The 23,171-nt window shown below is 45.4% G+C and overlaps 1 protein-coding gene across 2 annotated transcripts in view; it reads left to right on the top strand.

Moving 5' to 3' along the window:
- Positions 1-23,171, top strand: part of TBXAS1 (thromboxane A synthase 1) — a 443,365-nt gene that overhangs the window by 99,144 nt on the left and 321,050 nt on the right. For both annotated transcript variants that reach the window (XM_060245644.1, XM_060245645.1), the window contains one exon: positions 19,080-19,173. In XM_060245644.1, coding sequence (XP_060101627.1) covers positions 19,080-19,173 — 94 coding nt within the window. The remainder of the gene's footprint in view (positions 1-19,079; positions 19,174-23,171) is intronic.

Below are 23,171 nucleotides of genomic sequence, written 5' to 3'. Positions count from 1 at the left end.
TACCAACCATGGCCCAGGCACTCCCAACGGGGTCAGGAATCTCCTGGAACGCCTCTTGGAGCCCCACTTTGTCAAGTATTCTGGACAAAAAAATACGGAACAGGTCCAATTCTGTTTTGAATCACCCTGCCCCCTCTTGGAGCCCCGGCGGTGCAGCACGGGTCAAGACCCAGGCGACGGAGGATGAGGAAGTAGCCCCAAGGGCCGAAGTGGCTCTGTCTCCCCCCAGTTCCCCCTCGAAACCCGCGGCGGCTCAGGTGATGCCGCTACGGCAGTTCCAGACTTCCCAGTTTCTGGGCCAAAATGGGGCGATTGAGGGAGGCCAGAGCCGATATATTTACACTCCCTTCTCCTCCGCCGACCTTCTTAATTGGAAAACCCATGTAGCCTCCTATACTGAAAAACCTGAAGCTCTTACAAACCTCCTGACCAGCATAATGGGGACCCATAGCCCGACATATCTAGACTGCCAGCAGCTTTTCTTGACCCTCTTTACAACTGAAGAGCGTCAACGTATTTTTAGAGCCGCCAAAAAGAAAGCCGAAGAGGCCACCCCGGCCGACGTGGCGAACCGCGCCCGGTGGCTAGCCAAAAGCTTCCCAGAAGCCGACCCCAGTTGGGACCCAAATGACACGAACCACATGCGGTTACTAAGGGCTTACAGAGGCTATTTGCTGGTAGGAATGCAAGAAGCAGCAAAGAAGGCCACAAATATGAGCAAGATAGGGGAGGTCCTCCAGAAGCCAGATGAGTCCCCAGGGGCCTACCTGGAGTGTTTATAGGAAGCCTACCGATTATATTCACCCTTTGACCCCGAGCTTGCCGAAAATCAGCGCATGGTTAACTGTGCCTTCGTTAGCCAGGCCGCAACTGATATAAAATGGAAATTGCAGAAGCAGGAGGGATTTGCAGGCACGAATATCACCCAGCTCCTTGAAATTGCCCAGAAGGTCTTTGTAAATCGGGAGCAAGAGGCCAAAAAGGCAGAGGATCGAAAGATTAAAATGAAGGCCGCCTTGCTCGCTGCCGCAATAGGGGAACGCAGTGGAAACCAGGGACTCCAGGAGGGCAGGCGATCCCAAACTAGACCCCAGGCTGGACCACAGGGGCCGAGAGCCATACGACCCCCATTGGCGCGAAACGAGTGTGCGTGGTGCCACGAATTTGGCCACTGGATGAATTCCTGCCCCCAGAGAAACCCAGTTGCCCCTCCCAGAAGGGGAGGAAGAGGACGGGGAGGAATGCCGCTATCAAGGGGGCGAAGCCTGGGCCCCAATCACGGAAGGTATACACCCATGGGGGACATGGATTTCATAGGTCTGGCCACCATGGGCCCTCAAGATCAATGGGACGATTAGGACAGACCGGGTTCCCTATCGCTTGGCCCCTGGGAGCCCATGGTCAAGGTGAAGGTGGGGGGCCGTGAGTTGTCATTCATGATTGACACTGGGGCTGAATTCTCTGTAGTAAATACGCAAATCGCACCTACCACTAGGCAGACTGTGCCCATTGCAGGAGCTACGGGCCAGGCAGGACCCCGACCTTTTTTGCAAGATCGGATCTGCAACTTGGGAACCCACCTTGTCCAGCACAAATTCCTGTATGTTCCTGAGTGCCCCCTCCCACTGATGGGGCGAGACATCCTATCCAAATTGAGAGCGGCCCTTTACTTCGAGGAAGATGGTCAAGCTAGAGTGGAATTTCGGGCTGGCCCGAAAGGGGTGTGTGTGCTCACCTGTCCCCTGGAGGAAGAATGGAGGCTGTTCCAGACACCCCCAGAAAAGAGTTTGTCGGATCGGTGGGCTTCCATAATCCCTGGGGTCTGGGCCGAAGACAACCTGCCAGGCTTGGCCCGCAACCACGCCCCGATCGTTATCGAGCTTCTACCAGGTGTCCAGCCCGTTCGCTTACGACAATACCCCATCCCCTGGAAAGCCATGGAAGGCATACAGAAGCATTTGGATAGATTGTTAAAATATGGCATTCTCAAGGAGTGTCAGAGCCCCTGCAACACCCCTCTGTTACCGGTCCAGAAGCCCGGCACTGGCGAATTCAGGCCATGCCAGGACCTACGAGCAGTGAATAAAAAGACTGTGACGTTGTACCTGGTGGTACCAAACCCCTATGTGTTGATGGGGTTGGTACCACAGCAAGCAGATTACTTTTCTGTATTGGACTTAAAAGATGCGTTCTTTTGCCTGCGAATTGCCCCCGCAAGTCAACCCATTTTTGCGTTCCAATGGCAAGAACAAGGTACCGGGAGAAAGCTTCAGTACACTTGGACCCGGCTTCCCCAAGGATTCAAAAATAGCCCCACTCTCTTTTCGAATGCATTGGCACACGATCTGCAGGATTTCAATGCGGCCCCAGGACAGTGTGTCTTGATTCAGTATGCTGATGACTTGCTGATAGCCGCCCAGGGACAGGACCCCTGCTATCAAGCAACCCTGGAACTTTTAGATTTACTATGGAAGGCAGGGTACAAGGTATCCAGAAAGAAGGCTCAGCTATGTCAAGCCCAAGTTAAGTATTTGGGGTTCCATGTGTCCCAAGGCACTCGAACACTTGGGGCGGGAAAGAAAAGAAGCTGTCTGCGCCCTCCCTGAACCCACCTCCAGGCGACGGGTCCGGGAGTTTCTGGGCGCAGCGGGGTTCTGCTGAGTGTGGATCCTGAATTTTGCTCTAATTGCAAAACCCTTGTATGAAGCTACAAAGGGGGGTGAGCGGGACCCATTCCTGTGGGCGGCAGAACAGAAAAACGCTTTCCGAGAACTAAAGAGATTGCTGATGGAAGCACCGGCCCTAGGGTTGCCCGACGTGGAGAAGCCCTTTACCCTCTTCATCCACGAGCGGCAGGGGGTGGCGATCGGAGTCCTAACCCAAGCCCCTGGGCTCCTGGCAACGCCTGGTCGCCTACCTTTCAAAGAAGCTGGACTCGGTGGCCAAGGGTTGGCCTGGCTGCCTCCGAGCCGTCGCAGCAACCGCAGAACTCATCAAGGAAGCCGACAAGCTGACCCTAGGGCAAGAGCTTGAAGTAAAGGTGCCCCATGCTGTTCTAACTTTAATGGACTATAAAGGCAACTACTGGTTCACTAATAGTCGGATGACCAAGTACCAAGCCATGATGTGCGAAAACCCCAGAATTCGAATGACTACTACAGGAGCCCTGAACCCCCGTGTCTTTACTTCCAATCAGTGACCAGCCTGTGGACCATGACTGCATCCAGACCATGGATGACGTATACTCCAGCCGTCCGGACTTAACGGACGCCCCACTACCCAACCCTGATGTGGAGTACTACATAGATGGAAGCAGCTACGTCCAGGATGGGAATCGCTATGCTGGGTATGCGGTTGTCACACGTCAGAAGACTGTAGAAGCCAAGCCCCTGCCACCAGGAACGTCCACTCAGAAGGCCGAATTGATCGCCCTTACGCGAGCCCTGGAGCTGGCAGGGGGCGTGACCGCCAATATCTGCACAGACTCTAAGTATGCCTTTTTGACTCTGCACGCCCATGGGGCGCTGTAAAAAGAAAAGGGACTACTAAATTCAGCAGGGAAGGCTATCCGGCAGGGCCCCGAAATTTTGAAACTGCTGGAAGCTGTTTGGGCTCCACAAAAGGTCGCCGTGATGCATTGCCGGGCTCACCAAAAACCCCTCAGTCCCGTAAATATAGGTAACCGGAAAGCTGATGAGGCTGCCAAATGGGCAGCAATACAGGGGATGGGACAGCACGGGAAAATGCCCGTTTGTCCCATATTCCAGGTCCCCGTGGCTGAATGGACCCTTCGGTACAGTGTCGTGGAGGAAGACTGGGCCGCGACCCAAGGCGCTTCCCCGACACGTGTGCAGAGATGGATCCAATTGCCCGACAAACGTTTGTTTGTCTCCGAGGCCCTTGCCTGGCCTCTTGTGGTTCAGGCCCATGAGGGAACCCACTTTGGAAAAACTGCGTTGGATAGACAGATGTACATTTCCAAATTGCATGGTTTGTGTGAAAAAGCAGCCCTCAGGTGTGTCCCCTGTGCCCATAACAATCCCAGGCAGGGCCCAAGCCATCCCCCGGGGATACAGCATACAGGGACGACCCCTTTTGAGTCCATTATCGCAGATTTCACTGAGATGCCTCGATCAGGATGTTGGAAATATTTGCTTGTATTTGTTTGCACATTTTCAAATTGGATAGAAGCTTTCCCCACAAGGACCGAGAAAGCCTCAGAAGTGGTAAAGCACTTACTGAAGAATATCCTACCGTTCTGGGGCCTCCCAGTGAAAATCTCTTCTGATAATGGGCCAGCCTTTGTTCATAAGATGGTGCAGGAAGTGTCCCGAGTGCTACACATTGACTGGAAATTGCATGCTGCGTATAGACCGCAGTCTTCAGGTAAATGCGAACGGGCAAATCGGTCAATAAAAGCCCAGCTGTCCAAATTATGCCAAGAAACAAGTTTGAAGTGGCCAGAGGCATTGCCAATTGCTCTGTTTAGATTACGATGCTTACCTAAGAAAGAATTAAAACTCAGCCCATATGAGGTTGTTTTGGGGCGGCCACCCCCAATTGTAAAAGGAATAGCAGGTGACCCAGCCCAGATTGGAAATCTTGTTTGGTTCCAAGAGATACAATCATTGGGAAGGGCAATGAACGCGGTGTCTAAATATGTGTTAGAGACTTTACCCCTGCAGGTCCATAACCCGGTCCACCCATTCCAGCCGGGAGATGCGGTGTGGGTAAAAATCTGGAGGTCCCAACCGCTCCAGCCAAAATGGAGGGGCCCATTCACCATTCTGCTTTCTACTCCAACTGCAGTTAAGGTCCAAGGACTAGCCCGGTGGGTTCATTGGACACATCTAAAGCGGGCTGCCCCTGAGTGGCAGGTGCAACCGATTCCCGGGACTGGAGTAAAGCTGAAGTTCCATCGAACGCGACCCTCTGGACCCTAGCCCACCGGTACGGCAGGGTTCACAGGCTACTCAGATGACCCCTAGCTGCCATCACACTAGCTGACGCGCTCTACGCTCAGGGAGAAGAAAGCCGTCAAAGGAGCGGCGGGCCGCGATAGGCCGAAGATTTGTGTACTTTGTGTAATTATATGTGATGTATGAGGTGGGGACTGGGGTCTACACAGGCATAATTCTTGCAGTAATTACTGGCATAGGTCTGTCAATTGCATTATTCTTTGCTCTGTTCCTTTGTGCTCGAAGGCTGCTCCAGATAAGATTAGCTCTTTAGTGGCAGCCCACCTCCAGCCTAAATGGTCTCGGAGTTTCTGGAAAAACACGCCTTCCTGCTGCCCATAATTGGGGGAGCTTGCATAACCCTCTTTATATTAGCCTCTATTTGCATTACGCTTTGCTGTCTTGCGAACAGGGAAAGGAAAACGGCAAGAAAAAGAGCAGCAGAGGCGAGGAGAAACAGGGAAGATGCTGCGCGCCAAGAGCATCGTTTTATTACTATTGTGGATGGGGGCCCAGGAGATTTGGAAGGTGCGGGGGGCCCCGTTGCAACAGGAGGAACCAGGGATGAAAGGGAGCCTGGGGAAGGGCACCCATGTTGTGAGGATCCCTGCTTTTAGGGTCCCACTTGACACCCAGATTTCGCTCGATACGGGTGACGTACGCTTTTCTTGTACCGGGTGGTCCTTTCCCTCCCCACCGCTTGGGAAGCCCATTTCGACCTATAGCCCACTCCAGGAACTTCTTTCCCCTAGCCTACAGAAAGTTCCAGCACCTTTCCCTCTCGAGCAGACCCCTGTCCACCCTTTCCATGCCCCACTTGAGTATGTATCCAAAACAGCCAATTTGTCCAAATGCTGGCTTTGTGCTCACACCCATGAGGCAGGTGGAGCTCTGGCTTGGGACCCCCTCCATGGACTCGACTGGCTATTAAATTCCTCCAGCTCCGCTTATATAGGATTTCAAACTTTAGGTCGGAAAATGTTTCAGGCCACTGATGGCCGTAACACCTCTTGGAACCCCCATGATAGCTTCCGAGTAAAAGGCCCAAACGGAACCATGTTCGACCTACACCCAATTGTGGCTAAACACCAGAGGCGGTACCCTTGGTGCCTGATAGGGAAAGGCACAGGTCCAGATGTGGGATATTTACAGCCTGAGAACTGTGATAATGTCCTCTACCTGGACCCCGGAAAAACTGGATGGCAACTCAATGCCTCCGGATCTTTTGCATATTCAGGAGACCGCCGCTATGCCCTACTGTTAAACACACGAGGCATAATATGGGCACAATCTGAAGAACGGTTCTGGACGAGTTCACATGCTTCTGTATGGCTCACTGGCCTAGCATATTTGCAGGTTTGCAATACAACCAAGCACCCCAAAACATTGGCTTTATTTCAGAACTTATGTAATGCCTCCTATGCCCTTGTCGATGGTATTTATATTGACCTCCCCGGCATCTATTGGGTATGCGGGAAAACAGGCTACAAGTATTTACCCATGTATTGGAAAGGGATGTGCTCAGTGGCCTACTTAACAGTGGCAGGGCATCACCGGAGTAACATCATGGCGCATGAAGTATTGAATTTGGGGTACCCGACAGCCCATCGGGGCCCAGAATCGAGAGTAAAACGAAGCACCTCTGGGAGGGGCACCGGGATACTGGATTTTTTGCGAGCCATGATACCAGGATGGGGAGTTTATGATTTGTAGATTTATACAAGAAACCTCTCCAAAATTTTACAGGAAGGACTCGAGAAAACAGCCTCATCCTTGTTTACCCTGCAGAAAGAGGTTGATAGCATAGCTAATGTAATCCTCCAAAACCGAAGGGTCTTGGACCAACTGCTTTCAGAGCAGGGCGGAGCGTGTGCCTATCTGGGAGAAGTATGCTGTTTTTATGTTAACGAGTCTGGGCAGATCCTCTCAGGAGTCAAAACCCTGAGAGGCTTGGTAAAAGAGGCACAAGGTACAGACGAAGCCTTTGACTCTGGAGCGGGCCTATTCCAGTGGTTAACTAGCTGGCTCCCGAACTTTTCTTGGTTACGTGAAGGGTTTATTGCTTTTATCATTGTTGTCCTTATCTGTTTGATTGCCTATGGACGTGCTCGCTGTTTGCCGGTCACGGCAAAGGGCTGCCAAGGGCCATCCATGGCACCTAACAAGGAACCTGTATATGAGATGATAATAATAATAATAATAATAATAATAATAATAATAATAATAATAATAATAATAAATTTTATTTATATCCCGCCCTCCCCGCCTAGGCAGGCTCAGGGCGGCTAACAATGATGAAGACCATCCGACAGCGCTACGTCGCGGAACAGGCTGGCCGTGAAGGGTCAGGCTCAGCCTGAAAGGGGGGAAATGTGGCAACAGGCCAAAAGATATAGCTATATCAATATCTATATCAAGGGGGCTAGGGGCTAATGGCAACGTAGGGACAATAAGGCAAACAGAAATGCTTTTAGAGTACCTCTGTGTGCTTCTGTGTGTATAGCAGCTGTTGAAAGGGGAAACCAGCTAGCAGTTAACTGAACGTGGATTGTGACATCCTAGCAACCAAGCTGTATGTCTACTGAAGGCCTGTGGGTTTCCTTTCACTTCCCCTTTTCTACTGTGTAAAAGCTGATATATATATGTGTCTGCCTAAGCAATTCATGCATGTCTGGTCAAACGGGCAGCAAAAAGCTATTGTAATAAGTATATAACATAGCTCACTGACTAGTAAACAGGCTGTAGGCATAATGGATTTTGAAGTATGGTTAAAGGTGTTTTTTAACAAAATAGCACTAGTAGTATCGGAAAAAGCAGAAGTTACAGTAGGCCCGACACTATAAGTCACGTGGGCACCACCAATTAAAGAGGAAATCACCTAGTGTGCTAACATGTTGATAACGCTCTGTGCTAACAGAACATCAAGTAGCAGTGCGGATCAGTGCTAAGAGTGCGGAAGTGGGACCAGTGCCATCGGTGCAGGACGTGTATGGATGCACTATTAATGTAAACATCTGAGTTGAGAAATAGTATAAAAAGCCTTGCCTAACTGTAATCGGGGCTCAGACTTCCACTTTTGGGGCAGATGCCGAGGAAGTCTGGCCCGCACGTGTGTACTCAAATAAAAGAAAGCTGTTTTCCTGAATTCGCCTCAGACCTCCTTTGTCTCTGCACCTGCCTTAATCGACAAAGTAGGATTTTCCTGCTACAAAAGCAACGTCACCCCAGAGTCGTAAACGACTGGTGCTTGCACAGGGGACCTTTCCTTTCCCGTTTAAATATCATGTATTTTTCAGTTTTAACAAACTTTTATTGGAAAGAAACAACAATACAGACAACACAAACCATCTTAAAATAGATCAAACTGGAATATACAGGATTTTTAGGTAAAATATTTTCCTTAATGTGGTAAGAACTTAGAAACCAAGGAACCACCACCCTTTTCAGGTTTGACAGAAATCTGTGACAAAATCACCTGTGTAATCCGTATTGTCAATTACCTACAAGATAAAAGCAACCTCTTTATCAATCTTCCATATGATGCAATTTCCCCCCTTGTTATATTTCTGGATAATATATTATTCTCTCCCCCCCCCTTTTTTTTTTTACTATGAATGTCCAGCTTTTAGTAAGGAGAGGGTGAAATTTATTATGTACTGAGAAGACTTTTTTTGTTTAAAATGCAATTTCACTAAGCAGTATAAAATTTCATAACATTTTTTCATCATGCAATTACATGCCTTAATTATGTAATTCGACATCTTAATTGCATAATTAAAAGGACATGATGTTTCAGCTTAATTAGACATTCTAATTATTATGCAAGTTCATATCCTAGCACTGTGATCCCTTTAGCAAATGTGGAACAAGTGCTCCTGTGTTGTGTCTTCAGCCATTCCTAAATGTCTATAGGAGTGAATAAATGAATTCTGATTTGCATGCATAAAGATATGTATAGAAACAGGAGGAAGCTCCTGACCAGCTCCCATAGTCTGAAGCTGCATCCCAATGAGTGTACTGAGTCTGTGCTCTTCTATTCTCCTTAATCAGCAGGATTGGCAAGGCAGAGACAGATACTACCAGTGGGATCCCAGTTCCCTGTCTAAATGGATAAGGAACTGGTTTGCAGTGGAAGCCCCTTATGATCTGGGAGCCATGTCAAAATTGATTTGCTTATCTTCTCTCTCACACACCTACACATGCAGTGCTCAAGCATTTTCCCTATTTAATGCTTACTTTGTCACACAATTCCAAGTTGGTCCTAGCTGACATTTTCTGCTAGGAAGTATTTGGATGGTGTGGGCAAGCTATTTGTCATCAGGCCAAGATTTTGTGTCATTTCCATTTTTGTGCTGGAAGTGATACCATGATGTTGGGACAGATCTCTAGGATTCACCCAAACTCTGAAACTCCCTGCTTAGGATTGCTTGGTCTGGAGAAAGAGAAAGGCCCAGGCATCTTTGGCAACATCACATAAGAAGTGATATAATCACACTGCAATGTCTAGCTGATGTTCATATGTTCTGCAATGTTCTGGTGTTCTGGTATTTGGTATTTGGGCCAAAACTCTATGATAAAACTGGCTTCTGTAGGGTTTTTACACAAATACCAGAGCATATCCTGGATATGGCTGGTGTGATGATGTCACTTCCTGTGAGATGCCATCCATGAGGCTTGAGCCTTTCTCTTTCTCCAGGTAAGTTACACTAAAAAAGGTAAAGGTAATTCCCTGTGCAAGCATCAGTCATTTCCAGCTCTGGGATGATGTCGCATCACAGTGTTTTCACGGCAGACTTTTTAAATGGGGTGTTTTGCCATTGCCTTCCAGAGTCATCTACACTTTCCCCCCAGCAAGCTGGGTACTCATTTTACCGACCTCGGAAGGATGGAAGGCTGAATCAACCTTGAGCTGGCTCAAGTTAGGCTACCAGCCAGCTGATTGGTGGCTAGGGGGCAGAGCCTGGTGGCAGAGAATATCCACATCCACTGGAGGAACTTACAGCCCTACCCATGCTGCTTTGTTGAGTAGCAGTGGGAGATAGGAGTCTAGGCCAGAAAGTCTCCTGTGTACTTGGCCTCCCTATTGGACATATGTGTGTCTGTTACACAAACAGGCCTATTCTCTCTGAGCTGGTTCAAACATGACCACAGAGTCATAATAGCCAATAGTGGTATGGTTGCTCTCAGGCCAATTCTGGTAACACTTTGAAGATGTAGATTGTTTCACAAACTAGAGGTAGAACTCTAGGTAATGGTAGGAAAACATTGCTGTAAGCTTGGCGGTTATCAGGTATTTCACACTCTTGTGCTGTCTCAGATTGTTATCAGCATCAGTTGTGGCTGTGTTTTAGATCTGTAGCTGACAAGCAAGAATACCTGCTAGAATACTTACTTCCTTTCTCTGGTATGAGTAGAACAATTTCTGTTTCAACATGCAGCTTTTTGAACTCTTCAAATAACAGTTTGGCCCATCTGGCCTTATCCCTGCGTACTTTGCAATGGTCCCTTTTACATTAAGTGTTGATACTTGTAACAAGATTAAAGAGGCCATGAGCAGTTGACTGCTAGTAGTGTTTTAATTTCTCAGGTGCCCAGAAACAATTTAACATAGTCCCAAAGTGAGTCCCATGGGAACCATTTTGAGCCCCCAGAGTTCTTATGAAAGATCTGCTTTGTCGGGCAAGTGCGTGTTATTGCAATCAAGGTGCATTCAGAAACACTAACTTCTCCAGCCGCTGCATTCATTGAGGCCCCTCTGTTGTCTTTCATGAAGGCCCTAGGATCGGCCTGCTCTCATGGGTGGCCCCTAGCTGTTGCCCGTCAGTGCTTAAATTCCCCATCCTACCACCTGGCTTGCCTGTCTGCAGCTGCTGCCCCTTCCCTGTTGGATTCAGCTGGGCATTTGTCAGATGCTTCAAGGGCCCTCTCCCTCAGATTCCTACTGACTCATTACAAAGCTATTTATTTTTTTTATATATTTTTTATATTTGTTTATATGTTTAATTTTTCTTTAAAATGTTTATAGTGAAAAAAATTACAGAAAGTAGTAACCCAGTTTACAAACTGTATATCATCAGTGGATAGTAGGTGAAAAATGTCTTTTAAAAAAGGTTTAGTTTCCAAAAATGGCCCTGCTGATGCACCTCCTGATGGCACCTAGTTTATTTGGCCACTGTGTGACACAGAGTGTTGGACCGGATGGGCCATTGGCCTGATCCAATATGGCTTCTCTTATGTTCTTAAAACCCTGCATTGAAAATGTCAGTCAGAGGAATTCTGCTGCTGTTCACAACAGTGGCAGGAAAGAGGAGCTGAGGGCAAGGGACTGTGTGCCCCAACTGGAGGACTGGAAACATTGTCCAGTTGTTATTTGATGAACTGGAGCAAATTGCATAAAACCATCTAGCTTAGCCATATTCCATGTAGCAAGAGACTCCTCTTATTCACACAGCCTGCTGAAAAATGGAAGGACACATTTGGATAAAACTGCTCCACCATCCTTGTTCTGCTTCATTCTATGCAATTGAATGTGGCACACGAATACTTAACTGATGCGATTTATAGTCCGCCTCTCTCACTGAGACTCAAAGCAGATTACTCAATCAAAAGCAATCTGAGGAGAGCAGTTATAATGCATGCAATCAGCAGTGTGATAAAAAGTGGATTTTAATATACATGACCAAGAATTATGGTATCAATTACTTTGATTTCCTCTTTTTTTCTAATGTTTTTGTACACAGCTGAGCACCCTTAACATCAACTCAACAGCAGTAGAATGCTTTCCTGACGCTTCTCAAAGGATAACATGATAACCTATGTGTCTGTTGTTTTGCCCATGAATTCATGTCTCCCATCGTTTTTGAAATCTGAATGCAGAAGGATGCATTTGCCCATCTGGCCTTATCCCTGCGTACTTTGCAATGGTCCCTTTTAACCAGGGTCAAGTCCCTGGAATCTGGCCCCTATTTGGTTGTTCTTCTGATAGGCATGGAGCCATCATTATTAGAAGGAGTTCAAGTTCATAGAAAAGATGGTTAGGAACTTTAATGGAATTACCAGAGTGCCAAACTACAGCAGTGTGCCTTTAGACTGAAATCAAGATATCAAAAGATCTGAAGGGAAAGAGCAAGATGTGTAAATTATGTGATAGTGGGTTGAAATCTCTTATCCAGAGAGCTTTCTGGCAGAAGCCTAAAATGTATAATTAATCAGTCAGATCATATCTTATCCAATCTTTCTTCTGTCCTGATGCACTGAGAAAGCACAGATATCTTAGGTATTTTAACTGCAGTTCTGCGGTATAATAGTTTACAAAGGGGGATTCTCCTTTAAACACAGTATTTTTCACAATAGTAAATCTATGTATGTTAGTCGTAGACAAGTTTTTTTATTGATTAAGGAGGGACTTCTAGATCACTACTTAAATAGCTGAATTGCAAACTGTTAATGTTTCTTAAAGGCTGGCAGGGGTTTTTTTCCTTTGAAGATTTTAAGTGAGATTTTGCAGTCTTACTGTTGTTTTTGAAATGGATTTGACATGTTATGTAGACAAGTTGTAAATTGTTTTGTTCTTGGGTATTGATACCAGTTTCCTATAGAGTCATATGTCTATATCCTTTTTTAAAAAATCTGAAGAATGTTACAAAAGTGTAACCAGATGTAATTGTGTCTAAGCTTATTCCTTTTTGGTATCTAAGTATAGAATGGCAGTGCACAACTTTCCTGTCCTGTTCTTGATTATCCACCTGTCTGGTTAGTAAAAGCTGCTAAATGAGTTACACCTGTTCTATAAATACAACCAGAACCATTGCTAAGTTAGAAGTTCTATTTATTTACTTAACTTCACCTATCTTGCTGAGAGACTCAAGGTGGATCATACCATTAAAACCAATGTAATAAGAGCAGTGTAATGCATATAACTAGTGATGCATAAGAAGGAGGCTGCTAGATCAGACCAATGGTTTATCTTGTCCAACGTCTTGTTTCCCACAATGGTCTACCAGGTGCCATGACAGGTTTCCAAGCAAGGCACAAAGAGTTGAAGTGTGCCCTACTGCCACTGAAGGATCTATTCTCTATGAACATGTCTGAGTAGGACTGCCAATTCCGGCTTAGAAAATTCCTGGTTATTTGTGGGTGGAGCCTAGGGTTTGGGGAGGGGAAAAACTTCTGTAAGGTATAGTGCCATAGAGTCCACTAGGGTTGCTGGATGGAAGGTTGTGTGCAGGGATATGGGAGGGTGTGGCACCAGCTGTGGCACTGTCACTTCCAGTAAAAAAAAAGGGGGGGAAGGGGGTTATGTAACTCTGGAAATCACTGGAAACTCTATGGTGAAACTATAGAGTTTCCAGCTAATCCTAGAGTTTAGTATGTCACTTCCAGTTTTTTGTTTTTACCAAAGTGGTATAATGCCATGTAGTTCACTGTCTATGGCAGCCATTTTCTCCAGGGGAAGTGATCTGAATAGTCTGGAGATCAGTTGTAATTGTGGGAGATGTCCAGGCCCCACCTGGAAGTTGGTAAGCCTGCTTTCAAGCCATCTTAGCTATCCTGTGGTGCTGAGTTCCAAGTATGTGTGATGTGAAGCCTTTCTTTTGTGATAACATTTTATTATGCCTTGCTAGAAGTTGCCTTGGGATCTTTTTTTTAAGCTGCATGATGCAGACAGAAATTAATAATTTTCATCTGTTGGCATCTGCCGACTTTATTGCCGTTCGCTGAAAATGTGAATATATTAAAGATGATGTGAGCATGGTTGGCATATTTATAAACTACAGGTTTCTAAGGCTTATCGAGATGGCTTGTTTCCTCTTTAGCATGCGGGGGTCTACTAAAGGGCTCCCTCATACTGTTCAATGTCACTTTCCTCTTGTGAGCGCTTGTGAGTTCTTTTGTTGTGGGCAGTGTGGTAGATGGGAAGACAGCAGGGTTTAGCCCAGATGCCCCACTTCAGAGGAAGGGCTTCTGGACATGAGGCAGCACTGCCCAGCCTTCTCAAGGGTTAGAGGTGGGCCAAGGTTTCTAACTCATGGATAAGACAGAATTGTAATCAGAAAGACAAGCTAAAGTCAAGCCAAGAAGGCACTCTGAGTAGGAAGTGTGGGATGGGGTGGAGTGGGATTGCCTGCTCTGAGTTGGGAAATACCTAGAGTTTTGAGGATGGAGCCGGTGGAGGGGAGGGACTTCAGCAGGGTATAATGCCATAGAGCCCATCTTCCACAGCAGCCATTTTCTCCAGGGGTAGATTTCCAGAGTGCCACCTGGAGATTGGCAACTCTAGTGGAGAGAAGTGGATGTGATGAAGCTGAGGAACAGAGAGAGGGTGCGATCAAATGGTGGATTTGATTTGCCAAAGCCACCCCCACCCCTGGATTTAATGTGTGTGTTCAAACACACACATCTTCCCCCTGTGGCCCGCCCATCCTTACCTTGTTGCAGGACAGGCTAGGACTGGAGTAAATAACCACTAGGAACTTCCTGGTAGTAAATTGAAGTGCAGGCATGGTGCATTTCCTGGCCATGTGAATGTCCAGGGTGTGCCATGTGCATGTCCTGCATGCATAGGAACAGTCTGAATGCTCCTCTAAACACATGTGTGGACATGCCTATCATGGGTAGGCTTCCCAAACCTCCTGCTCTGGCGGGAGACTTCTGGGTTCACAGCCTCATCTCCCGCTCTTCAAAACTCTGGAAGCGGGGGGGGGGGGAGTGAAGGGGGGGGGAGAACATACCTTTAGGCTTCATGTTGTAGAGCTCCTGAGCCATCTGCAAAATGTCTGCCCCTTTAAGGCTGGGCAGGAAGCAGAAAGGGCTTCTGAGAACGGCCCCTCCCTTTCTTTGCCTTCGTTTTCACAGGAAGTAGAGTTGTCCGGAGGAAGATCTGGTAAGTGTGTGTGTGTGAGAGGGAGGGGGCAGGGGATTCCCTAGTTTGGAGGCCCTCTCCCCCTTTAGAAAGCGTGGGGGGGAGGGAAATGTCTACTAGGCACTCTATTATTCCCTATGGAGAACGATTCCCATAGGGAATAATAGGAAATTGATCCGTGGGTATTGGGGGCTCTGGGGGGGCTATTGTTTGAGGTGGAGGCACCAAAATTTTAGTATAGCATCTACTGCCTCTCCCCAAAATACCCCCCAAGTTTCAAAACGATTGGACCAGAGGGTCCAATTCTATGAGCCCCAAAATGTGGTGCCCCTATCCTTAATTATTTCCTATGGAAGAAAGGCATTTTAAAAGGTGTGCTGTCTCTTTAAATGTGATGGCAAGAACTCCCTTGGAGTTCAATTATGCTTGTCACATCCTTGTTCTTGGCTCCACCCCCAATGTCTACTGGCTCCACCCCCAAAGTCTCCTGGCTCCACCCCCAAAGTCCCCAGATTTTTCTTTAATTGGACTTGGCAACCCTAATCATGGGCACAGTGTAATTGTCATGGCAGGTCTCTTTCTGGAGCAGCTTTTTCAAATATTTGTTATATTTTTTTCTTCCAACTCAAAGTGTCTCCTCTGGCCACTGGTGGGGGGCAAAGGGAGGTAGGGTTGCCAGATCCAGGTTGGGTAACTCTTGGAGATTTGGGGGGAGAGCCTGGGGAGGTCAGAGACTTCAGTGAGGTACCATGTCATACATTCCACACGCCAAAGTGTCCATTTTCTCCAGGGAAACTAATCTCTGTAATCTGAAAATGAGTATCGTTCTGGGGGATCCCCAGGTTATACCTGAAGGCTGTCATCCCTAGTTATTTCCCAGTGGAGGTGAAAATGAACCACTGAGTTAGAAAAAATTGTGTGTGGGCAGGAGGATGTTGCTGTTGCACTATACGCTAGTTTCTGCTCTTTTAAAGCTGTCCACAGTGACGACTGAGAATACTGGAGTGAGATGTTGTTTTGAGGCTAGCTCCTGTTTGCATTGGGGAATTTGCTTCAGGAGGTAAGTGCCATCAAGTTGCAAATTCCACAACCAATTTACAGTGACCCCAGCAAGGCAAGTGAGAGGCAGAGATGGTTTGCCACTGTGGTAGTCTCCCATCCAAGTACTGACCCTGCTTAGCTTCCAAGATATGATGAGATCAAGCTATATCATGCTGCCTTCCTTCCAAGAGGTCTTGTACTCTACAGTAGATAATCACTGCCAAGACCCTGTCCTCATTCTTCCCCCCAGTTGTAGGATTAAAGCTAGTTGTCAGCTGGGAGCCTTTGGGGTGGGCAGAAACTGGGGGAAATGGTGTCATGTGATGCTTTAGGAGTTTCCCCCCCAATCTCTGCAGTTTTAGAAATTGGGGGGGGGGGGATTCCTAGAGTATTGCATGATGCCATGATGTGGTCCCTTCTGATTTTGCTCCCACTGTTCCATTGAGCAAGTGTGGGGACCAGAGTAGTGGGGGTAAAGAATGCTCACTATGTAGGGTTGCCAGCTCAAGGCTGGGAAATACCTGGAGATTTGGGGGGTGGAGCCTAAGACGGTGGGTTTGGAAAGTGGAGGGACTTCAATAGCATATAGTGCCATTAGATTCCACCTTCCAAAGTGGCCATTTTCTCCAGGTGAACCGGTCATTGTCACCTGGAGATCAGTTGTAATAGCCACCACCTGGAGGTTGGCAACCCTTCCACTGCAGCAGGCAACCTATTAAATTTAGTTGGAGAAGCTTAATGCTCAGGCAGGTTTAAACATCAGGCAGGTTTAAACATCAGCAATTAAGGCATTAGTTAATTGCTATCTCCCCCCCTCCTCCAACCCCTCCAGTTTCCCTAACACAGTTCTGAATCCTGTACCACCTACGCCCTACAATATCTCTTGAAACAATAATTTGAATAAACTGGTTAAATCAAGAAAGGACTCATGGGGTGCTTTCACGCACACTAAGTAACGCACTTTCAATCCACTTTGCAACTGGATTTTGACTGTATGAAATGGCAAAATTCATGTGCAAACGGTTGCTGAAGTGGATTGAAACTGCATTATTTAGTATGTTTGAAAGAATCACTAGTATGATCCCAAGCAAACAACTTTTCCCTGTTCAATCAGTGGTGTGCCATATTGCCGACATGTGGCTTCTTCTGAGACTTCTGTGCATGCCTGCTTGTGGCAGCTATTGCACTTGTAACTTGTAGATGGGAGGCAATAACCAGCACTAAAAGCTTTTATGGTTAGCACACAGTTAACATTCCTGTTGTTTTTATTTTTTTCATCCAGTAAAGCGTGTATCTCTTCAAAGCCTCATGATTGACTATACACAGACCCCATGTGGTACAAACTTAGTGGTGTATAGGGGAACTGCTATTAATAAAGCTATTCACTGCAATATCACCATGGCCTCATCCAATGAGACTTAGGGTTTAGGATGAAAGGAACCTGGCAATCCCACTCATTCTCTCTCACCATGACACTTCTGGGTATGGGTGGGCCTGACTGTTTATATTTGTTGTGGCCCAGGACATCTGATTTTCAAGGGGTCATAGGTGGTTGCAGTCTTCTTGCTGCCAGTAGATCTATTTGGCAAGGGATGAGCCTCATGTCTTGGCAGTTCAGCTGGGAATTACTGCTTACACACACTCCTTTAAAGCATCATACAGAAGGTTCCAAATGGAATTTGGCAGAGATGTGACTAAAGTTATCTTCTGTCTTATTCAGCAGCGGCGGCAGCAACCAATATAATGGTTAAGTCGGCAAACTTCAGATTTCGGCTTTCAGTTCTCCCAAGTTGTATCTTGTAGTAATTTGCTGTCTGGTGGCTGACTAATCATCTAGTCAGAACATCTGGCATAGCTGGTACATTTCTGCAGTGTGTAATGACAGTATTTTGGCACCTGTAATTGCTGAAACCTCTAAGAGCTCTTACTATAGCAAATTCAGTTTGGTAATGATGGGAAAAAAAAGAGAAGGGGGAAAATAAAACCAGTTTCTTGCAAGAGAAGAGGGAAAATAAAACCAATTTCATATAAAAAAAAATCCTCCCCAAACATAATTATGTTGCTGCATATTAGTATAACATTCTGTAAATTTCTTTTTAACTTACAATGGCATAACTGGGAGTCGTTATGGTCATGACAAAAGGATCTAGATGAGAGGTTCTATTGGATGGAAATGAGTATCACCAATGAAATGATGTATGGAATCTCATGCTTCTCACAATGTAATTTGATGACATCATGCCTATTGATGTCATCAAATTACACTGTATTGATGTCAAGCCTGTATATTACATTAATATCAAGCCTAGAAGCTAAAATGACTAACTGAGGCTAATGTACTTTGGTCACTGGAAAAGACACTAATGCTAGGAAAAGATGAAGGTTGCAGGAAAAGAGGAAGTCAACATGAGATGGATTGACTCAGTAAAGGAAGCCATGGCCCTCAATTTGCAAGATCTAAGCAAGAAGAAGACCACAGATTTATACCCCACCCTTCTCTCTGAATCAGAGTCTCAGAGCAGCTCACAATCTCCTTTATCTGCCTCCCCCACACAACAAACACCCTGTGAGGTAGGTGGGGCTGAGAGAGCTCTCACAAAAGCTGCCCTTTCAAGGACAACTCTTGTGAGAGCTATAGCTAACCCAAGGCCATTCCAGCAGCTGCAAGTGGAGGAGTGAGGAATCAAACCCGGTTCTCCCAGATAACAGACTGTAACCATAAGACATTTTGGGAGACATTAATCAATAGGATCACCATAAGTTAGATGCAACTTGAAGGCATTTTACCACCCCCCCCCCCATTGATCAGAAAGTGGAAACAGTATGAAATCTTGGAAGCCTCCCACCCCCCAACATCTTAGAAGATCTGTTGGCCATCACCATCATCTGTCTTCATGCCACGCAAGCAGTTTTGCAAAGAACGATGAGAGCTAAAGTTGTCTTCTCTAGCTCTTTACATTCAACAGTCTCAAGGGTAGCAGAAAAGTCTAACAGGATCCATAGAGTGGAATGTATTTTCTATGGATTGCTAAGAGGAAAACATTCTCGATGTATCTGAAAGCTTGAGATCAAATGATACCAAGCCTGGGAATCAGCATCCTATGTAGGCTATGCTACTTGTTCTGGTGCTTCTTCCCTCTTAGCATTGGGGCTTTTAAATCCCTTTCCTATAAAAAAGTTATAGCATGGACCAAAGCTTGTTTTTCATTACTTCCTAGGTACTCAACCTCTGCATTTTCTGAGTTACAGAAGGTGGGCATTCGTCATCCTCCGCCTCTGCCTTTCATTGGAAACCTGCTATTCTTTCGTAAGGTAAGAAGTGCTGTGAATAGTGTCTATTCATGTATGGTATTCAAGGGTGGAATTCTATCAGGAGCTCCTTTGCATATTAGGCCATACCCCCTGATGTAGCCAATCCTCCAAGAGCTTACAAAAAAGAGCCTTGTAAGCTCTTGGAGAATTGTCTACATCAGGGGTGTGTGGCCTAATATGCAAAGGAGCTCTTGCTAGAATTTAACCCCTGATGCTGTTTAAAAAAATTGATTCATACCTGTGCAGAAACCCTAAAAAAATTGATTCATACCTGTGACAGAAACCCTAAAAATGATGAAGGCCCAAGAGTGCAACTCAGATTGCATGGGAACTTGGACCCCTGGAGATTCCTTTAGATAGAATGACCCATTCATTTCCATTCCACATTGGTTCATCCTAGCAGACTTAATCCCTTTTGGACAAAGGATAATCCTTTGGACTAGACTACCTATTTGTCATGAAAGTTCAAAGCCATTATATATATTTTATACGTTTTGATTGGTAACGGTAGCCTCTAATATCAGAGATGGAGCTTTGCATGGGATTCACTAAAGCAGCTCATCAGTGTTAGACAGGAGGCTGGTGTAGGTCCATTTAGCAGAACTATCTGGACATTTGGGATTTTAACTTGTCTCCAGTTTTTAGTCTTTAGCAGAAACCAGGTCCACAGGAGACTGGGTAGAAGTTAATGACCTCTTCAACCTCAGGTTACTGCAAGGCATGTGCTCTGAGGAACCTGCTATGATGCAGATAATGAGTAGAAAAGAAAAGGATAAAAGTCCAGTAGCATCTTAAAGACTAACAACATTTGTGGTCGGGTATGAGCTTTCCTGAGTCAGTGCTTCAGATACTTTGCTGCTTAGATAACGGGTATTTAGCCTAACTAGTTCGGCTGTATTGCTTTTCATTTGTGTAGCTTAAATATTTCAACTGTATTGCTTTTCATAGGATCTTTTCTGTTGCTGTGTGCCTTTCCCTGTATTGTATTTCTTGCCCTTTCCCCAACCCCTTTGGGAATCTAGCCACCTTCTTCCTTTTCTTTCCTCTCTTATATAATAAATATTTTTTTTTACAAATACTTTTTTTGGCTTTGCTTAATACAATTTATTTCTGTGGGATATTTCTCTTAATCTCTTCCCCACATGCTAAACTGTGCAATTACTACCAGGATGGTTATAAGGCATTTTCTAGGGTTCCTGTCGCTTTATTATCATTCTAGTACTGCGCTGAAAGGTGCCTTTTAGTGGGTCACTCTTGGTTTAAGGATGTTTTCCAGCAAGAAAAGACACAATTTCCTCCTTCTTACTGTAGCAATACTATAATATAGTGGGTTCTATGCATGGCAGAGTCTCAGAGTAAGTGATTACAAGCTCTTTAATAGGAGTGACACAGTATAAGGTCACATTACAAGACTGGCATTGGGGCCCACGGGCCAAACTTATATTCATCTCTGGGTTCCCGCGCAAGCACGTTATTGGGTCATTCAAACCGGTGGGGGCTTGTGATTGGTCCTGGGCTGCAGGGATTTGAATTCTGCAGCTCTTTGTTCCCAAGTCCCCAAGCTCAGTCCATATGGCTCCAATGACCCAGGCGGAAACATCCAAAGTCTTCCCTTGAGTCCACATACATAACAAATACCTACCAACTTCATGTCTTTGGGGCCACTTGTTGTTGAAAATAACATAAGAATTCTCAACCCATAGAGGCTTAAGATCTGGTACAATTTAAAGGTGAAACTGGTGGAATGAGCAGACCCTTTTTTGAGCAGGAATGCACAGGGACACAGTACTGGCAGGTTTGGCATCAAGGAGTGTGGCCTAATATGCCAAAGAGTTCCTGCTGCTATTAGGATTGTGAGCTCTGCGTTGGGAAATTCCTAGAGTTTTGGGGGACTGGGGGTGGAGGGTGGAGTTTGGAGAGGAGAGGAGAGGGAACTTAGATAGGTGTAATGCCGAGGAGTCCACTTTCCAAAGCAGCCATTTTCTCCACGGAAATTGATCCTTGTAATCTGGAGGTCAGTTGTAATTCTGGGAGATATCTAGGTGCTACCTGGAGTTTGGCAACCCTAGTGAAGTGGTGAGGAGGCATTAAGCTCTTTCTGAAAATCACTATCCCTAAGCTACTTTGACTCCAGCAGGAGAGAAAAAACAATGAATATTCATAACTTTTCTCCAGGTTGGGGCAGACTCAACATGAGGGTGGCAATTTTCAGTGGGAAAACAATGTAAGGGTATATCTGTGGGTACCTCAGTTTTAATTCTAGTTTAGAATTCCAGTTCCTGTGGTGCGAATTAAAATTTACTGAGGCATCTGCACCTGGATGTCATAGTGACTTGTAGCTTGAAGAAACCTGGTGGATAATTGAGTTCTTTTTCTGCATTAGAGAAGGAAGGGGGTAAGCCGAGGAAAGGGCATGTGCCAACACAGCAACAAATTGTGTTCATGCCCAATTGGTGTTTAATTGCAACTTCTTGTGATGTTTGAATGCTTATGCAGTCCAGGACTTGGGAGACCCACTTAAGGACCAGAATATCCATTTGTAAAATGAAAATAGTAAAGGGCTCCCTCATAGGACTGTTGAGAGAATCAATTTGGTAAGGGTTATGGAGCACTTTGCAAAACTAAATTGCTGTGGTAATGATGAAACCATTACTATTACACATTGGGTGGTATGAAATATATTAGTAATCTTGTCTCCCTCCCTCAAAGAGAATTTTTTAAAAAGTGCCTTGGTCATCCTTTGGAAGGATGCTTGTGTTACACACTTCATTAACTTCCTGATGGGCACTGCTGCTGTGTGAATTTGGCCAGCACAAAAATCAGAGGGGAAGTAAAATTGTTTTTCAATTAAAACTGACAGAATTGGTTGAGCGATTGCTCTCGCATAAAGGACTGGAGGGACACAGGGAGCACATGATAGGGTTTTAGAACCTCCAGCTGAGGATTCAGGAGTGCAAGTGGTACTTTTAAAAATATTTATGTCTAGAAGGATTTGTTTATTTATTTAGAAAACATATAAGCTCTTTCTTCAGAGACATGCTGTAACAGAACTTCTCTGGATGGCTGTAACTATATATAGAATGTAATATAGAACTATATATAGAATGTATATAGAATGTAATCTTGTGACTATTGAGAATGATTCTGATGTTAAGTATTTACATTTTACCTTATGAAAGCAGATTTCTTAAAAGAATTTTGGTGAGTATTCCAGCTGCGTCTGCTAGTTGTATCTGATATTCCCTCCAAAAACATTCCCACACACAAACAACTGGGATTTTTTTAAAAGTATAAAGCATCCCCCCTTCTCCATTTTGGGCAAATTAAATTCCTTTGTGCATTTGTATCTCCTGGAAGAATTTATGTTGAATACTACTAGCCCCAATGTGAAATTTGGTGAACACATATAAAAAAAGCATCCAAAATAATGAGAACTGAATTTTTTCTAAAGATAGACTAAATATAATTGTTAAAACAATTGCCTTCCAGTCAAGGTTGTCAGAAGGATGATTAGAATTTAGGTACATCCTTCTTTCTTACATATAAAATTAGAAGCAGTAATTTTAATATGATTAAATATGACAATTTTGCAAAAGCGATTGTCTAATGAATGTGGGAGGATGCTAACTCCTTCCCTGGTTTTTTTCTTTTCTTTTTTTGCAGAACTTTTCCACCACAATCCTGTAGTATATAGCATTGTCCAAATGGGGCAAAATGAGAACTCTTAAATAATAAAGCCACTTTTTTTTAGTTAACATGAAAATATCAGACTAGTGACAAAGAAGCATGTCACTCATTCCTCAAAATCTTGATCACCTCTCCAAAGGCAACAGAAAACTGCATGCAGTCTCCAAGTTGTGATTAAAACTGGGGCTGCTGCTTCTCTCATGCCTCTCTGGTTTGCTTCTCAAAACCTGCTCTGCTGGAATCAAATGTTTCCAAGCACCCAGATTCTACGGCTTTTGTTCTTGAATGCAAACACAGTTGGCTTCTAGTTC

Source organism: Heteronotia binoei, chromosome 8 (assembly GCF_032191835.1).
Source record: "Heteronotia binoei isolate CCM8104 ecotype False Entrance Well chromosome 8, APGP_CSIRO_Hbin_v1, whole genome shotgun sequence".
Classification (NCBI taxonomy): domain Eukaryota; kingdom Metazoa; phylum Chordata; class Lepidosauria; order Squamata; family Gekkonidae; genus Heteronotia; species Heteronotia binoei.
Note: the sequence above shows the minus strand (reverse complement) of the source record. Positions and strands in the feature narration are given on the sequence as shown.